Below are 24,283 nucleotides of genomic sequence, written 5' to 3' on the forward strand. Positions count from 1 at the left end.
TTTTTCACAAGAAATGTTTAACAAGGACCTAGAAGAACTAAAGAACAAACAGAGATGAACAATGCTGTCTTTTTTGAAATGTTCATCAAAGACCACTTCCTTAATTACTAGCAGAGTGCCTGCTTCCTAACTGTGGGTGTCTCTGTCTTAGTGAGGTTTACCTCTCCAGGGAACTGAAGTATCAACATTTGAGAAAAAGAGTGCACAAGTTTAATGATTTAACAGGCTGACATGCCAGCGCAGCTGAAACTGCGGTTACCTAAGGCACCGTCAGCATCCCTAAGACCTCAGAACACACTCTTAGTGGACTGACCCAATCGTGGCATCCAGGTAATATGAGCTTTAGACTCATTGAGGCTCCTTTAGCCTCTGTCCTTAATGGAATCTTTCATTCCACATTTAATGCACATTTAACGGCCCTGGTAGATGGAGCCCAGCTGGCCACCACAGGCAGATTTGCCAAAGCTTAACTGTTTTGAGAGAGCTCACAGCAACTATACTTACGATAATATTCAGACCTCAATAAATATTTTATCTACACAATGATCAGTTGGGTGATTTATATAACGCTGGATGCTATTATTGAGTTTAATTGGCTGTATGCAAACCTAATTTTTACTTTATGTAATTAAATGTTAATATACATATAAAAACTGAGTCCATAAACCAATATCGTCAACCAGTCCTAAATGTTTCTGAAGCTTCTGTAGGCATGGCATTGTGTAGCAGAGAAATGATGGCCTTTGGGGAAAGGAAAGAGAGAATCCACAAATGCAGGGAACTTGGACTGGGTTCTTATCTCATTGGAATCTCAGTTTCTTCATCTTTAAAATGAGAATGAGTAATTCCTGGATCATTAAATGACTGTTAGGATTAAATGGGATTATGTGGAATGGCTGGCCTGTTGCTTGGCAAGGAGTAGCAGGGGTCACTTTCTATACCCACCTTATGGATATGTTTATTGAATGCCTATCATGTTCAAAGTATGATTGTATGTGACAAGCCAAGGTGGGTCCCTTACCTGCTTTATTTCTCTCCACGTTTTCCTTGTTTGGCTCCCACTAGAACATGAGCTTTGTGAAAGAGGGACACACAGCTCTTAATCCCTGCTCTGTCTCTGGTGCCTAGAATAATGCCTGGCACACAGTAGTTACCCGATCTAGGATTATTGAATGTCATTCACACATGGGTTGTTAATTCAGAGAGATAATAAGGAGGCATGAGAATTGCCAAACTGGAGGAGTTTACTCGTTTTTCATGCAAGAGACATTATGATAGCACTGAGAAGGCTTGTGCTTTGGGGTCAGAGTGAAAGTAATTTGATTCCTGACTCTGCCCGTTACAATCTGTGTAGCCTTGAGGAAGTTACTTAACCTTTCTGAGCCCCAGGTTCCAACTTTGCAAAATTGTACATTGAATCCCAAAGAGCAACTCACAGGGCTGCTGTAAGAGAAATAAGGTAGTGCTTGTAAAGAGCCTCCACTTAATTATTTAAAGTTATACAGAGTAGGCACAGAAGGCTGATTTTTCCCAAGGTGAAACTTGTGAAAGCTTTGAATGACCTGAAGATGGTCTCTCCCAGGGATTCTTTTTTTTTTTTTTTTTTTTTTTTGCGGTACGCGGGCCTCTCACTGCCGCGGCCTCTCCCGTTGTGGAGCACAGGCTCCGGACGCGCAGGCTCAGCGGCCATGGCTCACGGGCCCAGCCGCTCCGCGGCATGTGGGATCCTCCCAGACAGGGACACGAACCCGCGTCCCCTGCATCGGCAGGCGGACCCCCAACCACTGCGCCACCAGGGAAGCCCCTCCCAGGGATTCTTGATGTGATTATTACAAGAGTCCACTCCTGGCTGGGCCAGGTAGGAGCACTTGGTTGTCGTCTCTCCTGAGGTTCTCTAGGGCATGTCACTAATGGAGCTGAGGTTTACAGTGAGGTCAAAGGGAGCACCAGAGACCCAGAGAGAGCCATGTGTGGACCATGTGACTCCTCATGACCTTGAACCTTCAGGACAGTGAGTGGAGACCCAGGAGCCTGACCTTGTTGGTCTTGCTGGACCAGGGCTCAGGATGTGTGGCTGCTTCTCTTTCTTTTTTCCTTTGAAAAAATTATATGTTAAAAATAAGTCAGGGGCTTCCCTGGTGGTGCAGTGGTTAAGAATCTGCCTGCCAAGGCAGGGGACACGGGTTCGAGCTCTGGTCTGGGAAGATCCCACAGGCCGAGGAGCAACTAAGTCTGTGCGCCACAACTACTGAGCCTGCGCTCTAGGGCCCGTGAGCCACAACTACTGAGACCGCGAGCCACAACTACTGAAGCCCGCACGCCTAGAGCCCGTGCTCCGCAACAAGAGAAGCCACCTCAATGAGAAGCCCGCACACCGCAACAGAGAGTAGACCCCGCTCACTGCAACTAGAGAAAGCCCACGCGCAGTGGTGAAGACCCAACACAGCCAAAAATAAATAAATAAAATAAATTTATTGAAAAAATAATAAGTCAGTTTCAGAAGAAGAGGTGTTTAGCAGCCAGATATTCCTGTAGAGGTAGCAATGTTAGTGCTCACTTAGGGTTATGACCTAGTGACTAAGACTGTGGCGTTTGGAATAGGACTGCCTTGGTTCAAACCCCAATCCAGCCATTTCCTAGCTGTGAGATTTGGGGCAGGTTAGTTTCTTAGTTTCATCATGCATAAAGCATGGGTAGTAATAGTATCAATATCATGAGGCTCCTTGAGGATTAAATGAGAATATTTAATCACTTTGTACAGTACACAGTAAGCACTCAATAAGCACCAGCAGCTGTAATTATTGTTCCCACTTCACAGATGGGGAAGTGGAGGCTCGAGATTTTCTCTGACCCACCAGAGGTCATAAAGAGAGTGCCAGAACCAAGCTGGGCATCAACCTCTGTTGCCGTCTTGCACTCGGGACACTTCATTACACTCCATTCAGTTTCCCTTAAGCTCTCAAGCATCAAAGTGCCAGGCTCTTTGATATGTCCTGAGGATTCAGTGGCAAAGAACATGGACGTATGCTTCCTGCTCCAGTGGACTTAAACGGGTGGTGGGAAGACAGAAAATAAACAAATGAGTAAATGAATAATTGCAGAGTTACTCAGGGGGTATGAATAACACCATCGAACAGAAGCAAGACGGTATGTTAGAGAAGAATTGGGGAAGAGAGGAAGTTGATTCCCATGGAATGTTCAGAGAGGCTTCTCTGAGAAGGCGGCGTTTGATGTGGAAGATGCGCAGGGCCAGCCACGTGATGCCACGTGAAGCGCTAGGGTGAGAGTGTTCCAGGCAAGGGGTGCAGTGCAAAGGCCCTGAGGCCATCCAGCTGACTTGGGTTTCCGAGGTCTTCAGAAGATGACACGACTCCTGCCAGAAAGCAGTGTCAGCCCTTTCTTCTGTGTAGAGGAAACCTTTTCTCACCTTTCCTAGCCAATCTAAAGTTTCCCTGAAATGGGTTATGACCCTCGGCCATCTCTTTCTTTCACTGCTCCCTCAAAAATAAAAATGAAAAAAAGCCATCACCATGGTGTGAGAAAAGATGAAAGATGCTATTCTGGCTTCTGAGTGGGCAGAGCTCTGGCCCGGGGCCAGGAGAGCTGGCTTCCTTCCCAGCTCTGCACCCCTCTCTTTGCAGCCTTGTCCTTTTGATGCCTGTCTGCCCACCTGTAAATTTAGGAGCTGGGCCAGGTGACCCCTTCCCTCTTGAAACATGAGAGAGCAGCGGAATCCCTGAATCTGCTCCCGGGTTTTTCGGGGGAAACAAAAACAGACTTGCTGGTTTGGGTGGGGCTGCAGTTCAGGCTGGTGGACTCTCCAGCTGGTCTCCAAATTGAGCCATCTTCACTTTAACCGAGGTGACCACTGTCCCTCACCCACCCGCATCCTCTTGGCAGGGTGAAGCTGAGTGCTGACCCCACACATGGGCGCCTCCTTCGTTTTTTCCTCCTGGTCACAATGCAGAACAGCATCTGCTGAGACGTCGCCTGCGGCAGAGCAGACGGTCCTCTCCGGGAGCCTGGGAGGGCTGGCACATGTGAGGAGATGGGAATCTGCCTGCCACATTCCGCTGTGCTCTCTTCTTGTAGGACATTAAGACGCACCAGACTGAGGCCCCCCCCCCCGCCCCCCCGGCAGACACTGCAGGGAAGCTGGTCTGAACAGAGGCTTTTATTTCCAGGGAACACCTGGCCCTCCTGTATCCCACCAGCATCCCAACAAATGTAGCTGGGTGATATGTGGGTGCACAGTCGCCATCTCCCAGGGTGTCAGAAATCGAAGTGCCCTTTGAGAGAGTTTAATTTATTCCTTTGTTACCTGGGAAGAATCTCTGACCTGCGAGGTTAGGTGATTTGCCTGAGGTCACACAGCAGTAAGTGGGGAATGAAGCTGGGAGTGACAACGCATATCAATAGCTTATCACCATGGGCACTGCTGATTCATACAGGACGTGATGGACCAGCTCAGATAGTTTCTTTAAAATATTTTATTTGTTTTGAGATTATGCAACAGTGGACACAGACAACATAGCTATCTTTCCCATTTCTAATGCATCCATTGGGATTAAATATTAATTTAACAAATACTTACTTAGAACCTACTATGTGCCAGGCACCGTTCCAAGTCTTTACATTTACCGAATCCTCATCACAACCCCCAAGGGATGGGCACTATGATTATCCTCGTTTTACAGAGGAGGAATTGAAGCACATAGAGGTTAAATAACCTGGTCAAGGTCACACAGTTAAAAAAAAAAATACAAAAGCTGGGATGCTGGCTCCAGAGTCCATACCTTTAAACCCTACGGATGCTCAGTTTCACTGGTCAGAGACCATCATCCACCACGAAAGGCGGGCACACCCGAGGGTCTCTAATCTCCTTGAACTCTTTAGTTCACAGAGAGAAAACACTGGAGTCTGGAGAGAGTGTGAGGGTGTTGGATCAGGTTCTAGAAGGTCGCTGTTTCTGTTAGCCTTGTCTTTTCCTGCTCCACTGTGCTGCCTTGGAAGTCAGAACACATCTCTGGTCTAGAAGACACCCAGCAGCAAGGTCATTATTCTCCCTTGAAGTCCCATTGCTTGCTTCCACCTTTGTTGTTTTCCTGGATTTATTATAATGGGCCAAATTAACCTGAGTTGCCTCCCAGAGTCTCTGGGAGAAAGAACCAAATGAGCAGATCAGACACTGTTTCCCTGGTCCTTGGGGAATGCCTAAGCCATCAGAGAGACATCATCTTATTTATAATAAATTCACTGTTCAAAGAGCTTTAAAACATTTTTTTTTCCTATTAGGACTATTGTTTCTATCTGTTGAGTCCATGAGTGTTTGACATTAGATGACTTTATAAAACATGCTACTAATTGGATTTGTTAAAGCAAATAAATCAAACACTAATTGGAACGTGCTCTGCCATTATTTTTGCTTACTGAATTAGATATAATGGTGTGAAGGCCTTCTTATCATATTTGTGCACTTATTTAAACACCCCCCTTGGCACAGACTTCTGCAAATTCAATTAGATATTCCAAAAAGGAATTCAATTTATGCCAGGCTGGTTTACATTCATTCCGGGGGCAAGACTCGCCTACCCACGATAGCCTGCTCACGATTAATAAGCCACTTAGATACTGCCCTACCTTCAAAGTCTTTGTTGGAACAAGGGCAGCATCTTGATGACTTGGAGGCTGGCGAGCTTTATCATTAGAATGTGTGTGTCCTCAGAGTAGGGCTGGCTTCGTGGGTGTATGACTTGTGCAGTCACCCAGGGCCTGGCACTTGGAAGGACCCCATGCTTAGTTTAATGCTGTGCTATGGCCACGTTGACATTCTTAATAATTTTTAAGCAGAAGGCTTTGCATTTTGGTTTTGCACTGGGTCTCCCGTGAATGTAGTAGCTGAGGTCTGCCCTGGTTGTCAGACTTTCTGGCTAAGAAAGGAGTCCTTGATTTGAGTCTTGGCTCTGCCTGCGATTGACTGGGTGGTATTGAGAATGTCACCTGCTCTGGCCTTGGTTTCCTCGTCTGTGAAGTTCCAGCATTACTCCTCACCCACGGAGAACACATGCTGTGATGTCGGTGAAGTGTTTATTTAAATCCAGCTACCTTTTGTGCTTCTCTCAAAAGAAGCCGGCAGTGTAGCTACAAGGCCGGGAGTGTAGCTTTGGAAGGCAGTGGATAACATGTCCCCCCTTCCACTTCTGGGAGGAAGGAAGAGACGTGCTACAACTGAGAAATGGGAAGGAGGTATCAAAAGCACATGACATCAAACACTCAAATGGTGAAACACGGTACTTTTCTGTGACCATGTTCAAATTGGAAATTTTTATGGCATCAAAGCAAAGGTTCGCAAACTACAGCCTGCAGGCCAATTCTGGACCTTCACTGATTTTGTACTCCACCCACAAAGGAAGATTGGTGTTTACATTTTTAAATGTTTAGACAACTCAAACGAAGAATACTGTTCTGTGACGGGAAAAATCATAGGAAATTCAAAGTGCAGTGTCAGTAAATCAAGTTTTATTAGAACATAACTCTGCCCATCTTTCTTTGTGGCTTCTGGCTGCTTGTGCTCCAGTGGCATTGCTGAGTCATAGTGACAGAGACCCAGTGGCCTTCTGTGGTGGGCAGAATTCCAAATGGGTCCCCAAGATTACTGGCCCCCGGTATTCATGTCTTATATAATCCCCATCCTTTGGGAGGGACTCTGAATAGGATAGATTTCACTGTTATAATGAGGTTATGTTAGTGACCAAGGTGAAGGAATTTCACAGATGTAATTAAGTTCCCAAGCTGGTTGACTTTAGTTAACCAAAAAGGAGAGGATCTTGGCTGGGTGGGCCTGACTGAATCAGATGAGCCCATAAAAAGGATGGAGTCTTACCCAGAAAGAGATGTGAGACATGAGAGGGTTTATAGCAGGAACTGTGAGTAGCTTCTAGGGGCTGAGAGTGGTTCCTAGATAATGGCCAGCCAGAGAGGAGGGACCTTGATCCTATAATTACAAGGAACTGAATTCTGCGAAGCACCATGCAAAAGATGACCTGGGCTCCAAAAAGTAAAGCAGGTCCCCTGATACCCTGACCTCAGCCTAGTGAGGCCCTGATAAGGTGCGGCCTTGTCTGTACCTCTTACTTGTGGAAACCAGGAGATAATAAATGGGTGTTGTTTTGAGTTTGTGGTAACTTGTTGGGTAGCGAGAGAAAACCAGTACACCTGCAAGGTGAACATCTTTAATATCTGGCCCTCTACAGAAAATGTCGCTTGACCCCTGTCTTAGGGAGTGGGGGTAGTTAGACTTAACCTCTATTCATAGACATACATATATAAATATATACTTACATAGCTCAAGGACAGTGCCTGGGAAAGAGCAGAAGCCTAGAAAACCGTTAGTTTCTCTTCCGAACTCAATTCTGTTCAAGGATACACAGGAACATATCTGAGAAATGCAGAAGCAGACACATTTATATTTTTATTGAATTCTATTTCTCTCTCATTTTCAAAAGAGGAGCTCATGTTTAAAAAAATTCTGATTGGCACTATAAACTTTATTTATGCTTTAATGTATCTTAAAGTATGTATCCTGCACTATTTTTACTTCCCTTACAGATGCTGATATGCTATACATTACCAAACCCAAATGGATTTTCAAAATCCAATTTCCTTGCTACAGTTTTCCATTTCTCTGTTGACTTTATATGATGGACTCACATCACAGCATCTGGGGCCTTTGCTACATTTTGACCTCAACCTGTCCAGGAAAATAGCTTCTCTGCCCCTGTGTAGAGAGGTAGTGCTGGGTCCTCCCCGGGCCTGTGGCTGAACTGCCCTGTCCTCCCTCAATTATTTGGGTCTCCTCCAAACCAGGGCATGTGCTTTGGAGGCTGAGCCCAATTCTGGGGGTAGGGGTCGTTTTAGGAGATTTTTGTTTTCTTCCAAAATGATAGTGATGGAGTTGGTATCAGTTGAATGGGACCACTTTAAAACAGTGAGGCGAGCATCCAAATGAGTATCTTTTGGGGATCTCTCCAGTCATAAGTCTTCCCCAAGTAGCCTGCCACAAACACCTGCAGAGATGGTCTGGACCCTTTTCTAGCAGGTGTATGTGCCAAGGGATTCCACCGAGAAAGAGAAACATCTTTTTTTTTTTTTTTTTTTTTTGCGGTACGCGGGCCTCTCACTGTTGCGGCCCCTCCCGTTGCGGAGCACAGGCTCCGGACGCGCAGGCTCAGCGGCCATGGCTCACGGGCCCAGCCGCTCCGCGGCATGTGGGATCTTCCCAGACCAGGGCACAAACCCGTGTCCCCTGCATCGGCAGGCGCACTCTCAACCACTGAGCCACCAGGGAAGCCCAGTGGATATTTCTTAAGCCCCTCTCTGTGTCAGTGCCATTCCCAGCCATTCTGAAGCTTACTGTCTAGTGGAAGCTGATTGATTGCCTCTGTCCTTGCCTTTCAGAGGTCTCCCTTGTCCACTCTATCTGGGATGAAGTCTCCGCTGCTTTCTGCCCCTGACCTTTCCTCTTGTCTCTTGGGACTTCCATCTTTGTCTGTGGACCCTTGTCCATCCACACTGGGCATTGCTCTTCCCTTTGTTTCCTGAAGCACCAGTGACACAGGGCTGTTGTATGTCGCCAGCTCTCAGTGTGGAGTTGGATGTAGTGGAGGGACGTTACATCACAGGACAGGGAACTGTCTCCAATTCATGGTCAGAAAGGCTTCCTGGACCACATCAGCCTAGGGGTCCTCTCAGTTCCCCCAACCGCATCCTTCAGAGCACATACAGAAATGCAGAGTTACTTACTAGTTTGCCTGAAACTGTCTGTCTGCCTCACTCATGCTAGTGATAGCATGCCTCTTTTGTAAACCACTGTATAGATAGCACCTTGTGCTCTTCTGGATCTGCCCTAAGAGCTCAATGCAATAATTGTGAATGAAAGAATGAATCAACGAAAGTAAACAGAAATTTTAGTTTCTACCAGTTCATCAGCCATTTCCCATCACAGGAGATTTCTCATTGGCTTTCACCTTCTGTAGGTGTCTGCTTTACAGTGTGTTTCTTGGATCTCTCTCTCTCCCTCTCCTTCCCTCTCTCTTTAGGTGTCTATACTGCAAATTCCTGTTGCTTTTTAGCGCAAAGCTATTTAATTCTCTCAACTCAAGCCCCAACCCTTGCACTACCAAAACAGGTCCAGCTCTCCTTTGCCCAGCCCAACTCTTATGGGTTTCCATACTCTGCAAGAAAGGAAGTGGAGAGAGCTTTGCCATCATTATAGGTTTACTTTAGCAGTGTGTATAGGTTTACGTTAGCAGTGTGTATCAGATCTGTCAACAGGCCTTCCCCAGCACTAAGCAGAGGAAATCCCAGGTCTGGGGGTAGAGAAGGGATTTTGTCCTTTGTTGCTAAAGGAGACAGTGGTGCGATATTACATGAGCCTGCAGACACAGGAAGGGGCTAGCAAGGGATGGTTTCTGTACATGGAGCAGAACCATGGATGTGGTTTGGATGTGTGACAGGGGAACCAATGGTTGTTTAGGGGAGGGAGATTGTGATGTGATGAGGTCTGAGCAGTAAGGAGACAAGAAAGGGCAGTGGAACTATGGACCCGGGTGTGAGACTCAGTCCTGGTGCTGTCTCTGTTCCTCTCTGCATCCTGCCAGCTCACCCTGGAGCGCTCTTCCTCTTGCTCTGTGCTCATGGAGATGCTCCTGAACTTGAAAGCCTTGATTAGTTCTCCTCTTCCTCTTCTGCTTCCCCTTCCAGCATATAGTCACCTCCTGCTTCTCTGGACAGACCAGCATTTCCTAGTTGGAGCCTCAGTTCCATACCACACGTCTCCCTTAATGTCACCTGGAGGGGACTTAGAGCCCATAGCATGTGCTCAGCAAAAGCCAACTTACACAACTCATTGCAAAGTGGTGGGTGATGGATGGCTTGGACTTTCAGGGAGAAGCTTTAAATACTGTCAGCCTTGACTTTATTATCATCCAGGTGCATGATTGTCTAATTCTCTACACATTTGATCTTTACTCCACGAAAACTTCTTTTATAGGGAAGGAGGTGGGTGTTGAGAATCTATTCTGTGCCAGTTTTCGTATGTTTTTCCATTTAATCCTCCTGATATTTCTGTCAAGTGGATCTTTCCCTCCATATTCCAGGTGAGGAAACTGAGACACAGATGGCGGAGCATCTGGTCCAAGCTGACCCAGCTTTGCAAAGCTGAGATTCGTGTCTAGTTTTTCAAGACTCTGAAGCTAGTGCTTGCTCTGCTGCCTTGCAGCATCTCTCCATGTTGGAGGAAGCAATTACAGAGGCATGCCCTGGCATTCATTTTTCCTGCTTAGAATGAGATACTGCTGTTTACTTTCTCAGGAAGGAAGATTGAAATCAATGTAACTAGCCTTATTAACTTTTTTAAATAGGGGGCCTGCAGATGCCAATGTCTTTCTTGAGAGCGCCAAAGCAAATATAAAAATCCAATTTGCTTGCCTGAAAAAAAATCTCCTCCAGAGTTTAAAATTCAAAGCTGTAAATGAAGAGCTGATGAGACGGGGGTAACGAACCAAGCCCCAGACACAAGGGTATATTTACTCACGTCTGTTTTGTCTGCAGGTGGCTGTTCCTTTGATGACCACTACAGCAACTGTGGTTACAGCGTGGCCCTGGGGACCAATGGCTTTACCTGGGAGCAGATTAACACGTGGGAGAAACCAATGTTGGACCCAGCGGTGCCTACAGGTACGTGACCAACTGTGTTTGAGGCCCTGTTGGGGGTGGTAGTTTTTATGATGACTCATGGGGAAGAACTTTCTTCTGGATCAAGCTGTTGGGGAGGGCAGTAGATAACTTTGTTGGTAATAAGTTCCCCATCCCCAGAGGTATGCAAACCAAGGCTGAGTGAATTCTTAAGCGTATGGGAGAAGTCATATGTCATCTGGATTCAGGAAATTTTAGGATTTCTTTTAGCTTTGAGATTCTAAGCTTTAGCTACCAGTGGGGCATCACTGAGTTTTGTCTGGGAGCCTGATAGTAGTGGGATTTGGGGGGAAGAAAGCGTCTCAAGAATTTGAGGTCATTTTTTTCCTTCTGGGCCACACAGACATAGCTTGTATATATGCAGGGGAACCATTACAGTCCAAATATTACTCATAAAGTTGTCCCGACATCCTGAATGCCAAGTTTATCCTTCACCAGTGGGGCTGAAGGCCTAATATACATTCCTGATGAATACCTGCGTGATGTAGGCCTATGAGAGTCATAGCCAATGTATTCTAGGGGAGATACACCTGGAGGAGGTGCCTTTTTGTTCTGTTTGGGCTTTCAGAGGATTGGATGATGCCCACCCACATTGGGGAGCACTGTTTGCTTTATTCAATTCTCCAAATGCTAATCAAGTCTGGAAACACCCTCATAGACACACCCAGAAATAATGCCGTAACAGCTATTTGGGCATCCCCTGGCCCAGTCAAGTTGACACACAAAATTAACCATCACACCACGGATGACCTCAACTCTCCCCATGACTTCAGTTGCCGTCAGACATCTCTTATGAACTTGTGTACACAGCCCACTGCCTGGATGCCTTGTCCTCCCAGCTGCTCTGAGACACAGCTTTGCCAGGATGTCATTAAACTGGAGAGAGATGCTCAGAGATGTCTGGGTGAGGGTGTGGCCTGAGTGACCTTATTGACTCTGAGTTTGGCCCCAAAGCAGGAGGCTACTGCATGGCTCTATCTAGTTCCTATTAAGGGCATCAGTTGTTTGTGTACGTTTCTCCCGAGTATAGACACAAGCCCCAGGTATCATAAAGCTGTGACATGGTACAAAATTGAGCTTTTCAGATCTGGTAGGATCTTGCTTGACGTGAGTGAGCAGAGTCATCAACAGCTACACGTACCCATTAGTAAGGTGACCATGGGACAACCTCTGTGCCTGTTGTCCCATCATAGTTTTTTTAAAATGCTGACTTTACTTTCAAAAATGTCTTGGTTTATGTGATAGAATCACTTTTTCCATTGGAAACCCCAGGCGTGCAGTGCACCTCTGCTGAAGGCTACCTACCGCATCTGCTGTGCTCTGTGTGGCCAGCTTTGATGTTGGCCAAATAAATTCAGATCTTACAGTGCATGTGTGTGCGTGGTGTGTGTGTGTGTTGTGTGTGTGTATTTGCACGCACCCATAGGCTCTTTCTGCTCGTCTTTAGCCCACTGGACGCCCTGTGGGGTCATGCAGACTCTCCAAACTCAGCATCTCCCAAACTGAAGTCCTGATTCATCTCCGTCTACTCACACTCTAGTGCTCCTTGTCTCAAAAGGCCACTTCCTCACTCTGGTGCTGATTCAGAAACCCAGGGGTCACACTCCTCTCTGACCTCTCTCCTCTCCCCTCTCCTTGTCCATCACTCGTCCTGCCCCTTTACCTCCTGAGCCCATCACGGGTCTGCTCACGTCTCTCTATCTCTGCCGCCGCTGCCCTGGTGCCATGCACCATCTCCTCTCACCTGGGTCACTGGGAGACTTTCACACAGACTTCTCGGCTTCCTCTTCTGACTTTAACCCACTCTCTGCACAGAAGCCAGAGATTGTTCTAGAATGTAGGCCCGTTCACGTTATCTCTCCCTTTCATTGCCCCCACCCAGCTTCTGCCTAGAATCTTTTGGAGGCTTTCCTCTTGCTCTGAGAGAGGAGACCAGTGCCCTGCTGTAGCCTCCAAGGGGTCCAGCCCCCCACATCCCAGTTCCCCCCATGTTCACTTCACACTGGCTTTTGTCAGTTGCCAGAATGCTCCAGACCCTTTCCTGCCTCAGGAACTCACATGAGACGGGCACTCTCCATAGAACTTTCGCCTCCACCCTGTTCTCTTGTACTCTTGTACTTCCCCTTCGTGTCTCAGCTCTTGCATCTCTTCCTTAGGCGGGTGCTCCCCAGATGCTCCAGTCTGGGTCTGCTCTTTCTGTAAGCGTTCCCCATTGCACCCTGCTCTTTTCCTCAGGAACACGCATCACTGATGTTACTTGTTCAGTGTACATTGTATCGCCAGATGAGAAGTTCCATGGGAACAAGGACCATGACAGTCTTGTTCCCGGCCTATCTTTAGTGCTTCATTCAGTGCGTCATACACAGTATATACGAAATACCATTTTGTTGGATGGATGCATGGATGAATGGGCAAATAGTCTTTATCAAGTGTTTCTTTAATGAAGAAATGGCTGATAAATATTATTAAATACTTTTGGGCCCTTTATTATAGCACAGTTTAAATCTTTGCTACCATCCTTCCATTTTACAGATCAGAAAACCAAGGTTCCCGGCAGCCACATGACATTACTACTTTTCCCACCATGCCACTTTTGCTCTTGGAAGGAGCACCCTTTGCTCCTCATCTTAATTTTCTCAGACCCTTATTATGGCACAGTGGCATTTCATAAATATTGGAGTGTACTAATACAATCTTCTGAGCTTTTCTAAATAGAGGCATTTGATGATGATTACTGAAATGATTCCATCGTGATGCACCTGTGGATTTCAGCAGCTCCATGTGCTTCTTAGGCAGAGAGCCATGAAAGTGAATTTGGATTAGGTGAAATTGTTTGTTCTTCTCACGCGCAATGGCTGAAATCTTCCTCTTCCTTCTGTAAAGCCAGCAGTTTCCATCCTTTTGGAAATCTAGTGTGGCTCTATGTACTCATATGTCCCACAACCTTTTACTGAGCCCCTTCCATGTGTCAGGCTCAGTGCAAGGCTCTGGGTCAGTCAGCCTCTGCCCTTTGGGCACTTCCTCTGGCCCAAAGGATGAACCCTAAACTCCTCGCCACGGCCTGCAAGGTCCTGCATGATCTGGTGTCTTCTCTGAGCCCCTTTTCTTCTCTCTCAAAATGTTCCAGACACACTGGTCATGTTTCAGTTCCCTGGGCATGTCCGAGTCTTTCCTGGCTCAGGACCTTTGCACGTGCTGTCCCCTCTCACTGCAGTCGTTTTCTCTACTCTTCAGCTGCCTGGTTTTGTCAGGTCTCAGCATCACTCCTTCTCAGGGAGATGTCCCTCACTGTTCCATCTGATGAAAGACTCCCTCGATGTTCTCACTCATAGCGTCCTGTTCTTCGCTTTCAAAGTCCTCATCATCGACTTGTTACAGGCCAGCTTATTCCAATCCTGCGCCACAGCTGACTGACCCTGGGCCTTAATCCCTCTGCGTCAGTTTCTTCATCGTTAACGTGGGAACCAGTGTGAGAGTTAAATGGGCTGATGCCTGTGTGAGTGTGATGTGTCTGCACACAGTAGGGCTTCATCAGTGCCGGTTCTCTTAAGTTCTTTCCTGGTTCTTACAGTCTCTGGGACTGTAAGTCTAAGTCCGCCTTGGAACCTTGCCCCTTTTTCATGCCCAGGATACATGCTACCCCGAGGGAGAACACCTCCTCCATCTTGAGTCTGTTAATTCAGTGCTAGACACAGCCCCTCATCCCACTGTTTTTCCTCATCCCTCTCCATGGGAAAAGCCCTCAGGCTAACATTCCAGGCTTCAGCCCTGGTTTTGCCCCCACCTCATCTTTACTGGGGCTGTCACAGAGGATGGGGGTTACTGCACCCACAGACCCTCTCTCTAAGCCTCCATCTTGCCCAGGGAACTAACTGGAGCTGCCACTGGTTCTCAGCTCTGCCTTCTCCAACCTTGGCATGAGTGTCCACATGTCCACCCTGAGGTCCAGCCCAGGGCCCAGCAGGAGGGTCTCTGGGGGCGCTGAGGGGAGATGGAAGTGCTGTAAGTGTTCTTTTAGAGGGATTGAAGCCAGAGGAAGTGGGGCTGGGAGGTTTACTTCTATTTTTCCTTCTGACGCTTGTAAGACATTAAGTGTCAGACTGAACCTCAAGCTGCAAACCCAAGTGCACAAGAAATGAGGCATTTACATCAACCCTGAGCCTCCAGGGAGTGAGCCATTACATTGTAGTCTTTACTGGGCCCTCCCTTTCCCTAGGGGTTTACAGATGTCCTGGGACTTAAGCAGGTCATTGTGGTTGCCTCTGAGAAGCCCGCTGTCACATTCCTTATGGTCCCTTTGGGGCTAGTAATTCTGCCTCTTCTTCCCGAGGCTTGGAGCCCTTCTCCTGAGTTGAGCCAGCCCAGGTGCATCACCCAGCATCCCTTTTGGGGTCTTTTCCCTCCACGAGTGCTGTCATCCAGCAGTTCGGGACAAACAAATCCATCTGTTTCCTCTGCCCAGTGTAGGAACTTCTCCCCTCTCCTTCCTAGTCCTCAAAACCACACCCATGTTAGGCCAGCCCTTCTTGGCCTCACAGTATAATCTGTTTAGTAAGTTTAGACCTTAAAAAAAAAAACAAAAACAAAGAAAGGAAGAAGGAACCCTTGACTTCAAGCAGCTTCTTCTCTCCATCCTGTACAAATCTCTAGAGCAGAGAAATACAAAGAGCCCAGTGAGTCACCTGATTGGAAAGAGCAGGTGTTGGGAAAAATCCAGAGTAAACATATACACGTACAGACAGGAATATTTCCACCAATCAGCCTGCCATGGAAGCAGGCACAGATCCAGAACAGTACTGGCATTTCCTTCATGCACTGGCCCCTTGGCAGTGTGTTTCTGCTTTGCTCTAACTGCTGATATTTATAGAGAGAAGGTTGGGGTCTGTTATGGGTTGAAATTTGTCCTGCAAAGAGATAAGTGAAGGTCCTAGTCCCTGGCACCTGTGAATATGATTGTATTTGGAAATAGGGTCTTTGCTGATATAATCAAGCAAAGATGAGGTCAGGCTGGTTATCCTGAGCCCTCATAGGGTGTTACTGGTGGCAGAGAAGCAACACCCAGACACACAGGGGAAAAGAACCATGTGAAGCCAGAGGCAGAGATTGGAGCGATGCATTTACATGCCAAGAAAAGCCAAGGATTGCCAGCAGACACCAGAAACCAGAAGAGGCGAAGAAGGATTCTTCCTAGAGCCTTTGGGGGGTGTAATTCCCTGCCAACACTTTGGTTTCAGACTCCTGGACTCCAGAACTGTGAAAGAACAAATTTCCGTTATCTTAAGCCGCCCAGTGTGTGGTAATTTGTTATGGCAGCCCTGGGAAACTATTCCTGGGTCAATTACACATCAGTACCCTGACCCCGTCACCTTTTCTACATTAGAACTCACACCAGCGTGCTGTCAGTATATTGGAGCTTTTGCTTTCTTTTAAGAGAACTGACAGTTACTGTGTGATCTAACCAAGAATGGGGTTAGGCATTTTCCTACACATTTCGTCTAATGTGCCACCATCACATAAGTTCAGAGATATTGTCTCCTCTTTATTTTTGAGAAAACCAAGCCCCAGAGAGAGATAAATTACATGTGAAAGAGGAGCCAGGCTTCAACCCCCAGGATAGAGAAATATATAGTATACGTGGTGCTGCCATCAACTAAGCATCTTTTAAAGTTATTTCTATGTACAGTCATGGTTTACGATTGCAAAAATAATGCATATTCATTGTGGAGAATATGCACGTAGGGATTGCCATAAAGAACAAAAGTCATATGTGCGCACGAACTTACATAAATATCTATTTTTCTATTTAGTGCTATTTTTAAGAATTTTCCCATGGCGTTATGTATTCCTCAAAAGCGTGCTTTGTAAAGGCTTCATAGTGTTCCATTCCAATGACCGTTCTGGTTTATTTAACCACCATGTTGTTGCATGTTTAAGTTCCTTCCACCGAGTCCTCGGTCACATTGCAGTGACTGTTCTTTTACAAAGATCTCTGTGCTCCCCTCCAACAGAAGTTATCAAATTTGCTTTATATATTTTTCTATAGTTCTGTACTCCCTTGTGTACCAAACACAGAGTGGTTATGTTTATTTTTGAGATCTGGAAGAAGAATATCATCGACATGTCAAACATGGAATGCTGGAAATTCGCCCATGAGTCAATATTGGGAAAACGCTTTGTGAATTCTGAAGCCCTAAACACAAGTCAGGAACTGGTGATGGTCCCCTGAGTGCACTGTGTTATAGCTCTTAGCACAGTGGATGGAGACCTTCTGGGGATGAGCAGGAATTATGTTCTAAATAGTAATCAATCAGAGCAGTCCAAGCGCTGACCAGTCAAGGTGGACATCAGCTGTACAAAGCAGGATGGGCTCTCCAGTGCCAACTAGAAGAGAAGCCAGCCTCTTCTAGTCTGTGTGCTGAACTACTTCGGTTCTCCTTAGAGGCTGGGACACCATCTTATCTGCACGTAACTCCAGTGCCTGGGATGTAGGAGGTAGCAGTGAATGCTTGTTAAATGACCTGCTCTTATTAATAATTGAAATTCTCCTGATACGACCGCAGCATCTATCTCCAGCCTCAGCCCCCTCTCCTGCCCTCTCCTCTTACCTTTCCCCTTCTACATAATCACAGGAGAGAAGCCTTCATGCTTTTGTTTTGGGAGTCCAGCCTCCAACCCTGCTTCTTGATGTGGGGACTCTTTCATTGTGTGGGATCTTGGTGGAGTGTGGAGCTTGCTGCCATGCGAAATTGCCAGATACTTACTGCCCCCAGCAGCCTGGATGTGGCTGGACATGTGACCTGGACCCAGCCAGTTAGACCCTCCTGCGCAGGACTTATCATCTGGGGGTGGGGGGTGAGTCAGCAGCCAGAGGCTTGTGTAGCAGGTGTGTCCAGTGGAGGGGTGGCATCTGTACCACAATCGGTTGTCCTAAAAGAGGTTGCTCAACTGCCTGTTTCTTGGTCCCCCAGAACTGCCTTAGTTTCTGTTCTTTTTCAAGCTATCCTCCAGCTCTCTCTTCATGATGAGTTTCCCAGTGTTCTTCCAGAACATTCCTATTTTTGAGACAGATCGTCGTAGTTTTTTCTTGTTTTCAATCACAAACCCTGAAGGCCACCCCATCATGCCTCTGGCTCGAGGGTACCTCCTGGTCCCCTTCTTTTTATTGACAGAGGATGTCACCTCCTCCAGGGGGCTTTCCCTGACTGCTCTGTGCTTCTGTGGCTGAGTTTATGACATGTTTTCTCTGATTCCTCACTGAGGCTGTGAGCCACTTGTGGGCATGGGCCGCCTCTCATTGCTGAATTCCTTGGGCCCTGCATGGGGCTTAGAACAGGGCAGTTGGTCCATATATGGACTAAGTTGCCATTAGGATTATTAGTGTTAGGAAAGTCAAGAGAGAAATGATGTCTGGAAACTTGGGGGAGAACCCGGAGAGACGGCTTCTTTCTTTGGCATTTTCACGGGACACGGGGCATCTGTGGCTTTCACATCCTGAGTGCTTCCCCTCAGCTTGACGAGGCTGGGGACTGGCTGGTCAGGGCTCTTCTGATCTAGAGTTGATTCTTGGGGAAAGTGAAGGGACCCTGGGGATTACCCCTTCTTCACTCTGGGGCCTGATCTACTCTCACAGATGTGTAGCTTGACTTGTAACCCATGTAAGAGGCTCTCCAGTGGAAAAATGTGACTCGTCCAAAATCTGACCTACTGTTTCTTTAATGTTGTGCTTACATTAAAAAGATCTGGAAACATAGGCCCCTAAATGTCCTTAATCACTCCTGATGGTATTGATTGGCTTAAAGCTATAAGCTCTTATGTTCCCATTTAGTCACTGTTGAGTCAATACAATTTTTCCCCCTTTAATGATAAAATATATATTCATTCTGAAAGAAATGCTGAGTTTGCACATACAAATTAATTCTCTCCACCCCCATCTTTGTTCTCTCAAAATATCACTGTGGGGCTTCCCTGGTGGCGCAGTGGTTGAGAGTCCGCCTGCCAATGCAGGGGACACGGGTTTGTGCCCCGGTCCAGGAAGATCCCACATGCCGCGGAGCGGCTGGGCCCATGAGTCATGGCCGCTGAGCCTGCACGTCCGGAGCCTGTGCTCCACAACGGGAGAGGCCACAACAGTGAGAGGCCCGTGTACTGCAAAAAAAAAAAAAAAAAATCACTGTGGACAAATTGATGTGTATTGGGGTGGGGGTAGGGAGAGAGAGAGAGAAAGGGAGAGGGAGCCAGGGAGGGGGAGGGGAAGAGAGAAAAGAAAAGAGGAGGAGGAGGGAGGGAGTCAGAGAGCATATATGTATGCGGTAATAGTGACAATAATGCTAGGAAAGAGATATTTATATAGTACTTACTGTGTGGCAGGTACTTTCCTAAACACTTTACATATATTAGCTTATTTAATCCTTGTAATAGTCCTCCGATGTAGATATTATGATCTGCATTTTACAAATCAGGGAACTGGAGGCACACAAAACTTAAAGGACTTGCCCAAGTTCATAGTTAGCTTATGATGGAGCCAGGGTTTGCCTGTAGGGAGTGTGGCTTCCAACTCTGTGGTTCCTGCAGTCACCTTACTCTGATGATTACACCTCCTTAGAATGCAGGTCACGAGTAGGATCGTGGTTCCCAGACAGCTGGGTCATCGGTCACTTTTCAGACCACTGGGTTCAGATCTAGCTTTCACTTTCCAGGGCTGCATGGTATCCCATTGGATGGATGCACCATGGTTTATGTAACTGAAACCCAAGAAATGGCAATGGGAGAACAAAACATAAAAGCCAAAGTATACCCTAAATGCTTAAGTAAAAGGAAAGATCTCTGCCTCCAAACAGTTCTCAGTAAAGTTCTTCTAAAGCATCTCAACATCAGCCTGCAGTGACCCCAGTCAGTGCTAGTTTGGGATGCTTACAGGGATGAACAGAATTGGTAGGGAAAAAAAAAAGGCAAGAGATTTGAAGGCAAGTTTAGTATTATTCTTGAGGAGATGGGCAAATAATGATGGGTGCTAAGGATGGCTTGGAGGAGCCACAAGGGATCTTTGCAGTGATCAGATAAATGGGAAAACACATCTGGTCTATACCCACATAGATGCTTGCCTTGACATTCAGTTTTCTGTGACATCACCCCTGGATTCAAAAAGTATTGTATCCAAATGGTGTAAATGAATTAAGGTGATGTAGACCCATGGCATTCAACTTAAAAAGTGCTTCCTCCCATCCAAGTACTAACCAGGCCTGACCCTGGTTAGCTTCTGAGATCAGATGAGATCGGGCATGTTCAGGGTGTGAGGTGGATGGACCTAGAGTCTGTCATACAGAGTGAAGTAAGTCAGAAAGAGAAAAACAGATACAGTATGCTAACACGCATATATGGAATCTAAAAAAAAAAAAGGTTCTCATGAACCTAGGGGCAGGACAGGAATAAAGACGCAGATGGGGAGGGGCTAGGGAAGCTGGGACAAAGTGAGTGGCGTGGACATATATACACTACCAAGTGTAAAATAGCTAGCTAGTGGGAAGCAGCCTCATAGCACAGGGAGATCAGCTTGGTGCTTTGTGACCACCTAGAGGGGTGGGATAGGGAGGGTGGGAGGGAGACGCAAGAGGAAGGGGATATGGGGATATATATATATACGTATAGCTGATTCACTTTGTTATACAGCGGAAAATAACACACCATTGTAAAGCAATTATACTCCAATAAAGACGTTAAAAAAAAAAAAGTGCTTCCTCTGATGACAAACCCAGATGTCAATGGCACATGTGACGAGTCTGAATAAAAGTTTCTATAATATATGGGAATGGATAATAAACCACTACTTTTTGAAGCAAAATTTTGTGTTATTTCGGTTGTTTTAGTTTACCAGGTACAGAGGAACACATACTTTTTAAAAAATTGACTTATAGTTGATTTACAATATTGTGTTACTTTCTGGCATAGAGCAAAGTGATTCAGTTATACATGTATACTATTTCAGATTCTATTGCATTATAGGTGATTACAAGATACTGAACATAGTTCCCAGTGCTATACATTAACTCGTTGTTTATGGAACACATGTACTTTTAGATAACGGGTGTCAAATTAACACATGTCTCCAGGCTTACGTAAGGAGAGACTTTATTTGAAAGGATTATCGCAAGAGTGGGGGGAGAGTCTGGGCAGTGTGGAGGATACCCCCTAACCATGAGATCTGCAGGGGTCTCGGAGGTCAGGCAGAAAAGGGTGTTTTGTAACAGGGAGAAGGGAATGAGGCTAGCAAGAACCATGTGTGGAGAAGTGGGATGAGCTGGTGACAAACCACTATTTTTGAACGAACCCATGTATTCCACTTAGTGGATGATGTTCTAAGGGCTTTACGTGTTTTTAACTCATTTCATACTTCAGCGGTACTGCGAGCTGGGTACTGTGATTACCCATGTTTTACACATGAGGAAACTGAGGCCCACAAGTTTTGAGGAATCACCCAAAACTTAGTAGTAAAAAGAGGAGCTGAGATATGAATCCAGGCAGTTGGTTTCAGAGTCTGGGCTCTGAACCATGACCTATTTTTAAGGTAATCTATTATTTTAGGAAACGTGATTTTAAATACGGAGGTGTAATGAAATCATATCTTAGATCTCATAGTACTAATTTAGATACCATTTGACTAATTCATTTATATGTGGGAAATTGTGTATATGGAAGTTGCCTGAAAACTTTTTTGTGGGGTCTTCTCGCTGGGAGAATGAGGGGGGGTGCCCTATGTCTAGTCACTGAGGGTTGACTGTCCTACTGGCTGGTTGAGTCGACTGAGCCCATCAGGGTCCACCTAAACGCAGACATAACAAGCCTGCGTGTTGTTCTGCGTGGTTTGTCAGAAGGGAACATCACGGATGCCTCGGGCATCAGAGACATCTCACTGGACCACAAAGATGACTCCCCTCATGCATCCTCAGTCTCCTGCTACATCTGCCTCAGCCTCTCCCGGGCCAGCCTCAGAGGAAGGTCATGGTGATGCCAGCCTGGAGCAGTGGGTGATGTTTTCTTGGTTTGTTTATTGCGCAGCTGCTCCAGGGGCTGGGGCTCCTTTAAGTGAACACCTTGTTTTTGAATATATGGATTGCCTTGTCTTTAATAAGGAAACAGGCTTTCTTTATGCTTGGAATATGAATTGTAATTATATATTATGAGAGATTTGATAAGAAAAGGAAATTATAGTTTAATATAAACACTGGTTTTTTGGGGTAATTTAGTGAAATAAGATGGCTGTGTGACTCCATGAAATAAGGTCCAGTAATCTGGAAAACCCAATAATACATCATAGTCCTATTTGGGAGTGTCTTAGACCTGCAGTGTCCAATACAGCGGCCACCAGCCACACGTGGCTGTTGAGCACTTGAAAGAAGCACTTGGTCCTTTATGTGTAAAACACACACCAGATTTCAAAGACTTACTATGAAAAAATTTTTTAAATCTCATTTATAATTTTTTTTTTTTTTTTTTTTTTTCTGCTGTACGCGGGCCTCTCACTGCTGTGGCCTCTCCCGTTGCGGAGCACAGGCTCCGGACACACAGGCTCCGCGGCCATGGCTCGCGGGCCCAGCCGCTCCGCGGCATGTGGGATCTTCCGGGATCGGGGCACGAACCCGTGTCCCCTGCATCGGCAGGCGGACTCTCAACCACTGCACCACCAGGGAAGCCCTCATTTATAATTTTTATACATGTTGAAACGGTATATTTTAGATATGCTGGGTTAGATAAAATAAATTATTAAAATTAATTTAATCCATTTCCTTTACTTTTTTAATGTGGCTACTGAAAAGTTTAAAATTACATACGTGGCTCACATATTTCTGTTGTCCAGTGCTGCCCTAGATTATCAGATTTTTATTGGGCCAACTGTACTGCACAGGGATGTCTCTTTTGATAATAATAACAGCTAGCATTTAGCAAGCACTTATTACGTGCCAGGCATTTTAAATGTCTTTTCTCCATTATCGTTCATGTCAACCCTATGTGGTATAGGTGCAGTTTTTGTTTTGCTTTTATTTGACTTAACTTTATTTATTTATTTATTTATTTATTTATTTTTTTTTCGCGGTATGCGGGCCTCTCACTGTTGTGGCCCCTCCCGTTGCGGAGCACAGGCTCCGGATGCGCAGGCCCAGCGGCCATGGCTCACGGGCCCAGCCGCTCCGCGGCACATGGGATCCTCCCAGACCGGGGCACGAACCCGTATCCCCTGCATTGGCAGGCGGACTCCCAACCACTGCGCCACCAGGGAGGCCCTTAACTTTATTTTTAAAAAAAATTTTAAATTAAAAAAATTTTATTGGAGTATAGTTGATTTACAATGTTGTGTTCGTTTCAGGTATACAGCAAAGTGAATCAGTTATACATATTCATATATCCACTCTTTTTTTTTTTTTTTTAAGATTCTTTTCCCATATAGGCCACTACAGAGTATGGAGTGAAGTTCCCTGTGCTAAACAGTAGGCTCTTATTAGTTATCTATTTTATATATAGTTATGTGTATATGTCAATCCTGATCTCCCAATTTATCCCTCCCCCCATCCCCTGGTAACCATAAGTTTGTTTTCTACATCCGTGACTCTACTTCTGCTTTGTAAGTAAGTTCATTTGTACCCTTTTTTTTCAGATTCCACATATAAGCGATATCATATGATATTTGTCTTTCTGTGTCTGACTTACTTCATTCAGTATGACAGTCTCTAGCTCCATCCATGTTGCTGCAAATGGCATTATTTTGTTCCTTTACGGCTGAGTAATATTCCATTGTATATATGTACCACATCTTTTTTTTTTTAACATCTTTATTGGAGTATAATTACTTTACAATGGTGTGTTAGTTTCTGCTTTATAACAAAGTGAATCAGTTATACATGTACATATATCCCCATATCCCCTCCCTCTTGCGTCTCCCTCCCACCCTCCCTATCCCACCCCTCTAGGTGGTCACAAAGCACCAAGCTGATCTCCCTGTGCTATGTGGCTGCTTCCCACTAGCTATCTATTTTACATTTGGTAGTATATATAAGTCCATGCCACTCTCTCACTTCGTCCCAGCTTACCCTTCCCCCTCCCCGTGTCCTCAAATCCATTCTCTACGTCTGCGTCTTTATTCCTGTCCTGCCCCTAAGCTCTTCAGAACCTTTTTTTTTTTTTTGATTCCATATATGTGTTAGCATACGGTATTTGTTTTTCTCTTTCTGACTTACTTCACTCTGTGTGACAGACTCTAGGTCCATCCACCTCACTACAAATAACTCAGTATCGTTTCTTTTTATGGCTGAGTAATATTCCATTTTATATATGTGCCACATCTTCTTTATCCATTCATCTGTCGATGGGCATTTAGGTTGCTTTCATGACCTGGCTATTGTAAATAGTGCTGCAATGAACATTGGGGTGCATGTATCTTTTTGGATTATGGTTTTCTCAGGGTATATGCCCAGGAGTGGGATTTCTGGGTCATATGGTAGTTCTATTTTTCGTTTTTTAAGGAACCTCCATGCTGTTC

The 24,283-nt window shown here is 45.8% G+C and overlaps 1 protein-coding gene across 1 annotated transcript in view; it reads left to right on the plus strand.

The window, feature by feature from the left end:
• Window positions 1-24,283, plus strand: part of PTPRT (protein tyrosine phosphatase receptor type T) — a gene marked incomplete at both ends in the record, with an annotated part of 1,080,119 nt that overhangs the window by 291,049 nt on the left and 764,787 nt on the right. The window contains 1 exon segment of the mRNA XM_082644817.1: window positions 10,612-10,737. Within this exon segment, the coding sequence (XP_082500943.1) occupies window positions 10,612-10,737 (126 nt within the window).

This window comes from Mesoplodon mirus (assembly GCF_964341445.2).
Source record: "Mesoplodon mirus genome assembly, chromosome: 15".
In the NCBI taxonomy this organism is placed as follows: domain Eukaryota; kingdom Metazoa; phylum Chordata; class Mammalia; order Artiodactyla; family Ziphiidae; genus Mesoplodon; species Mesoplodon mirus.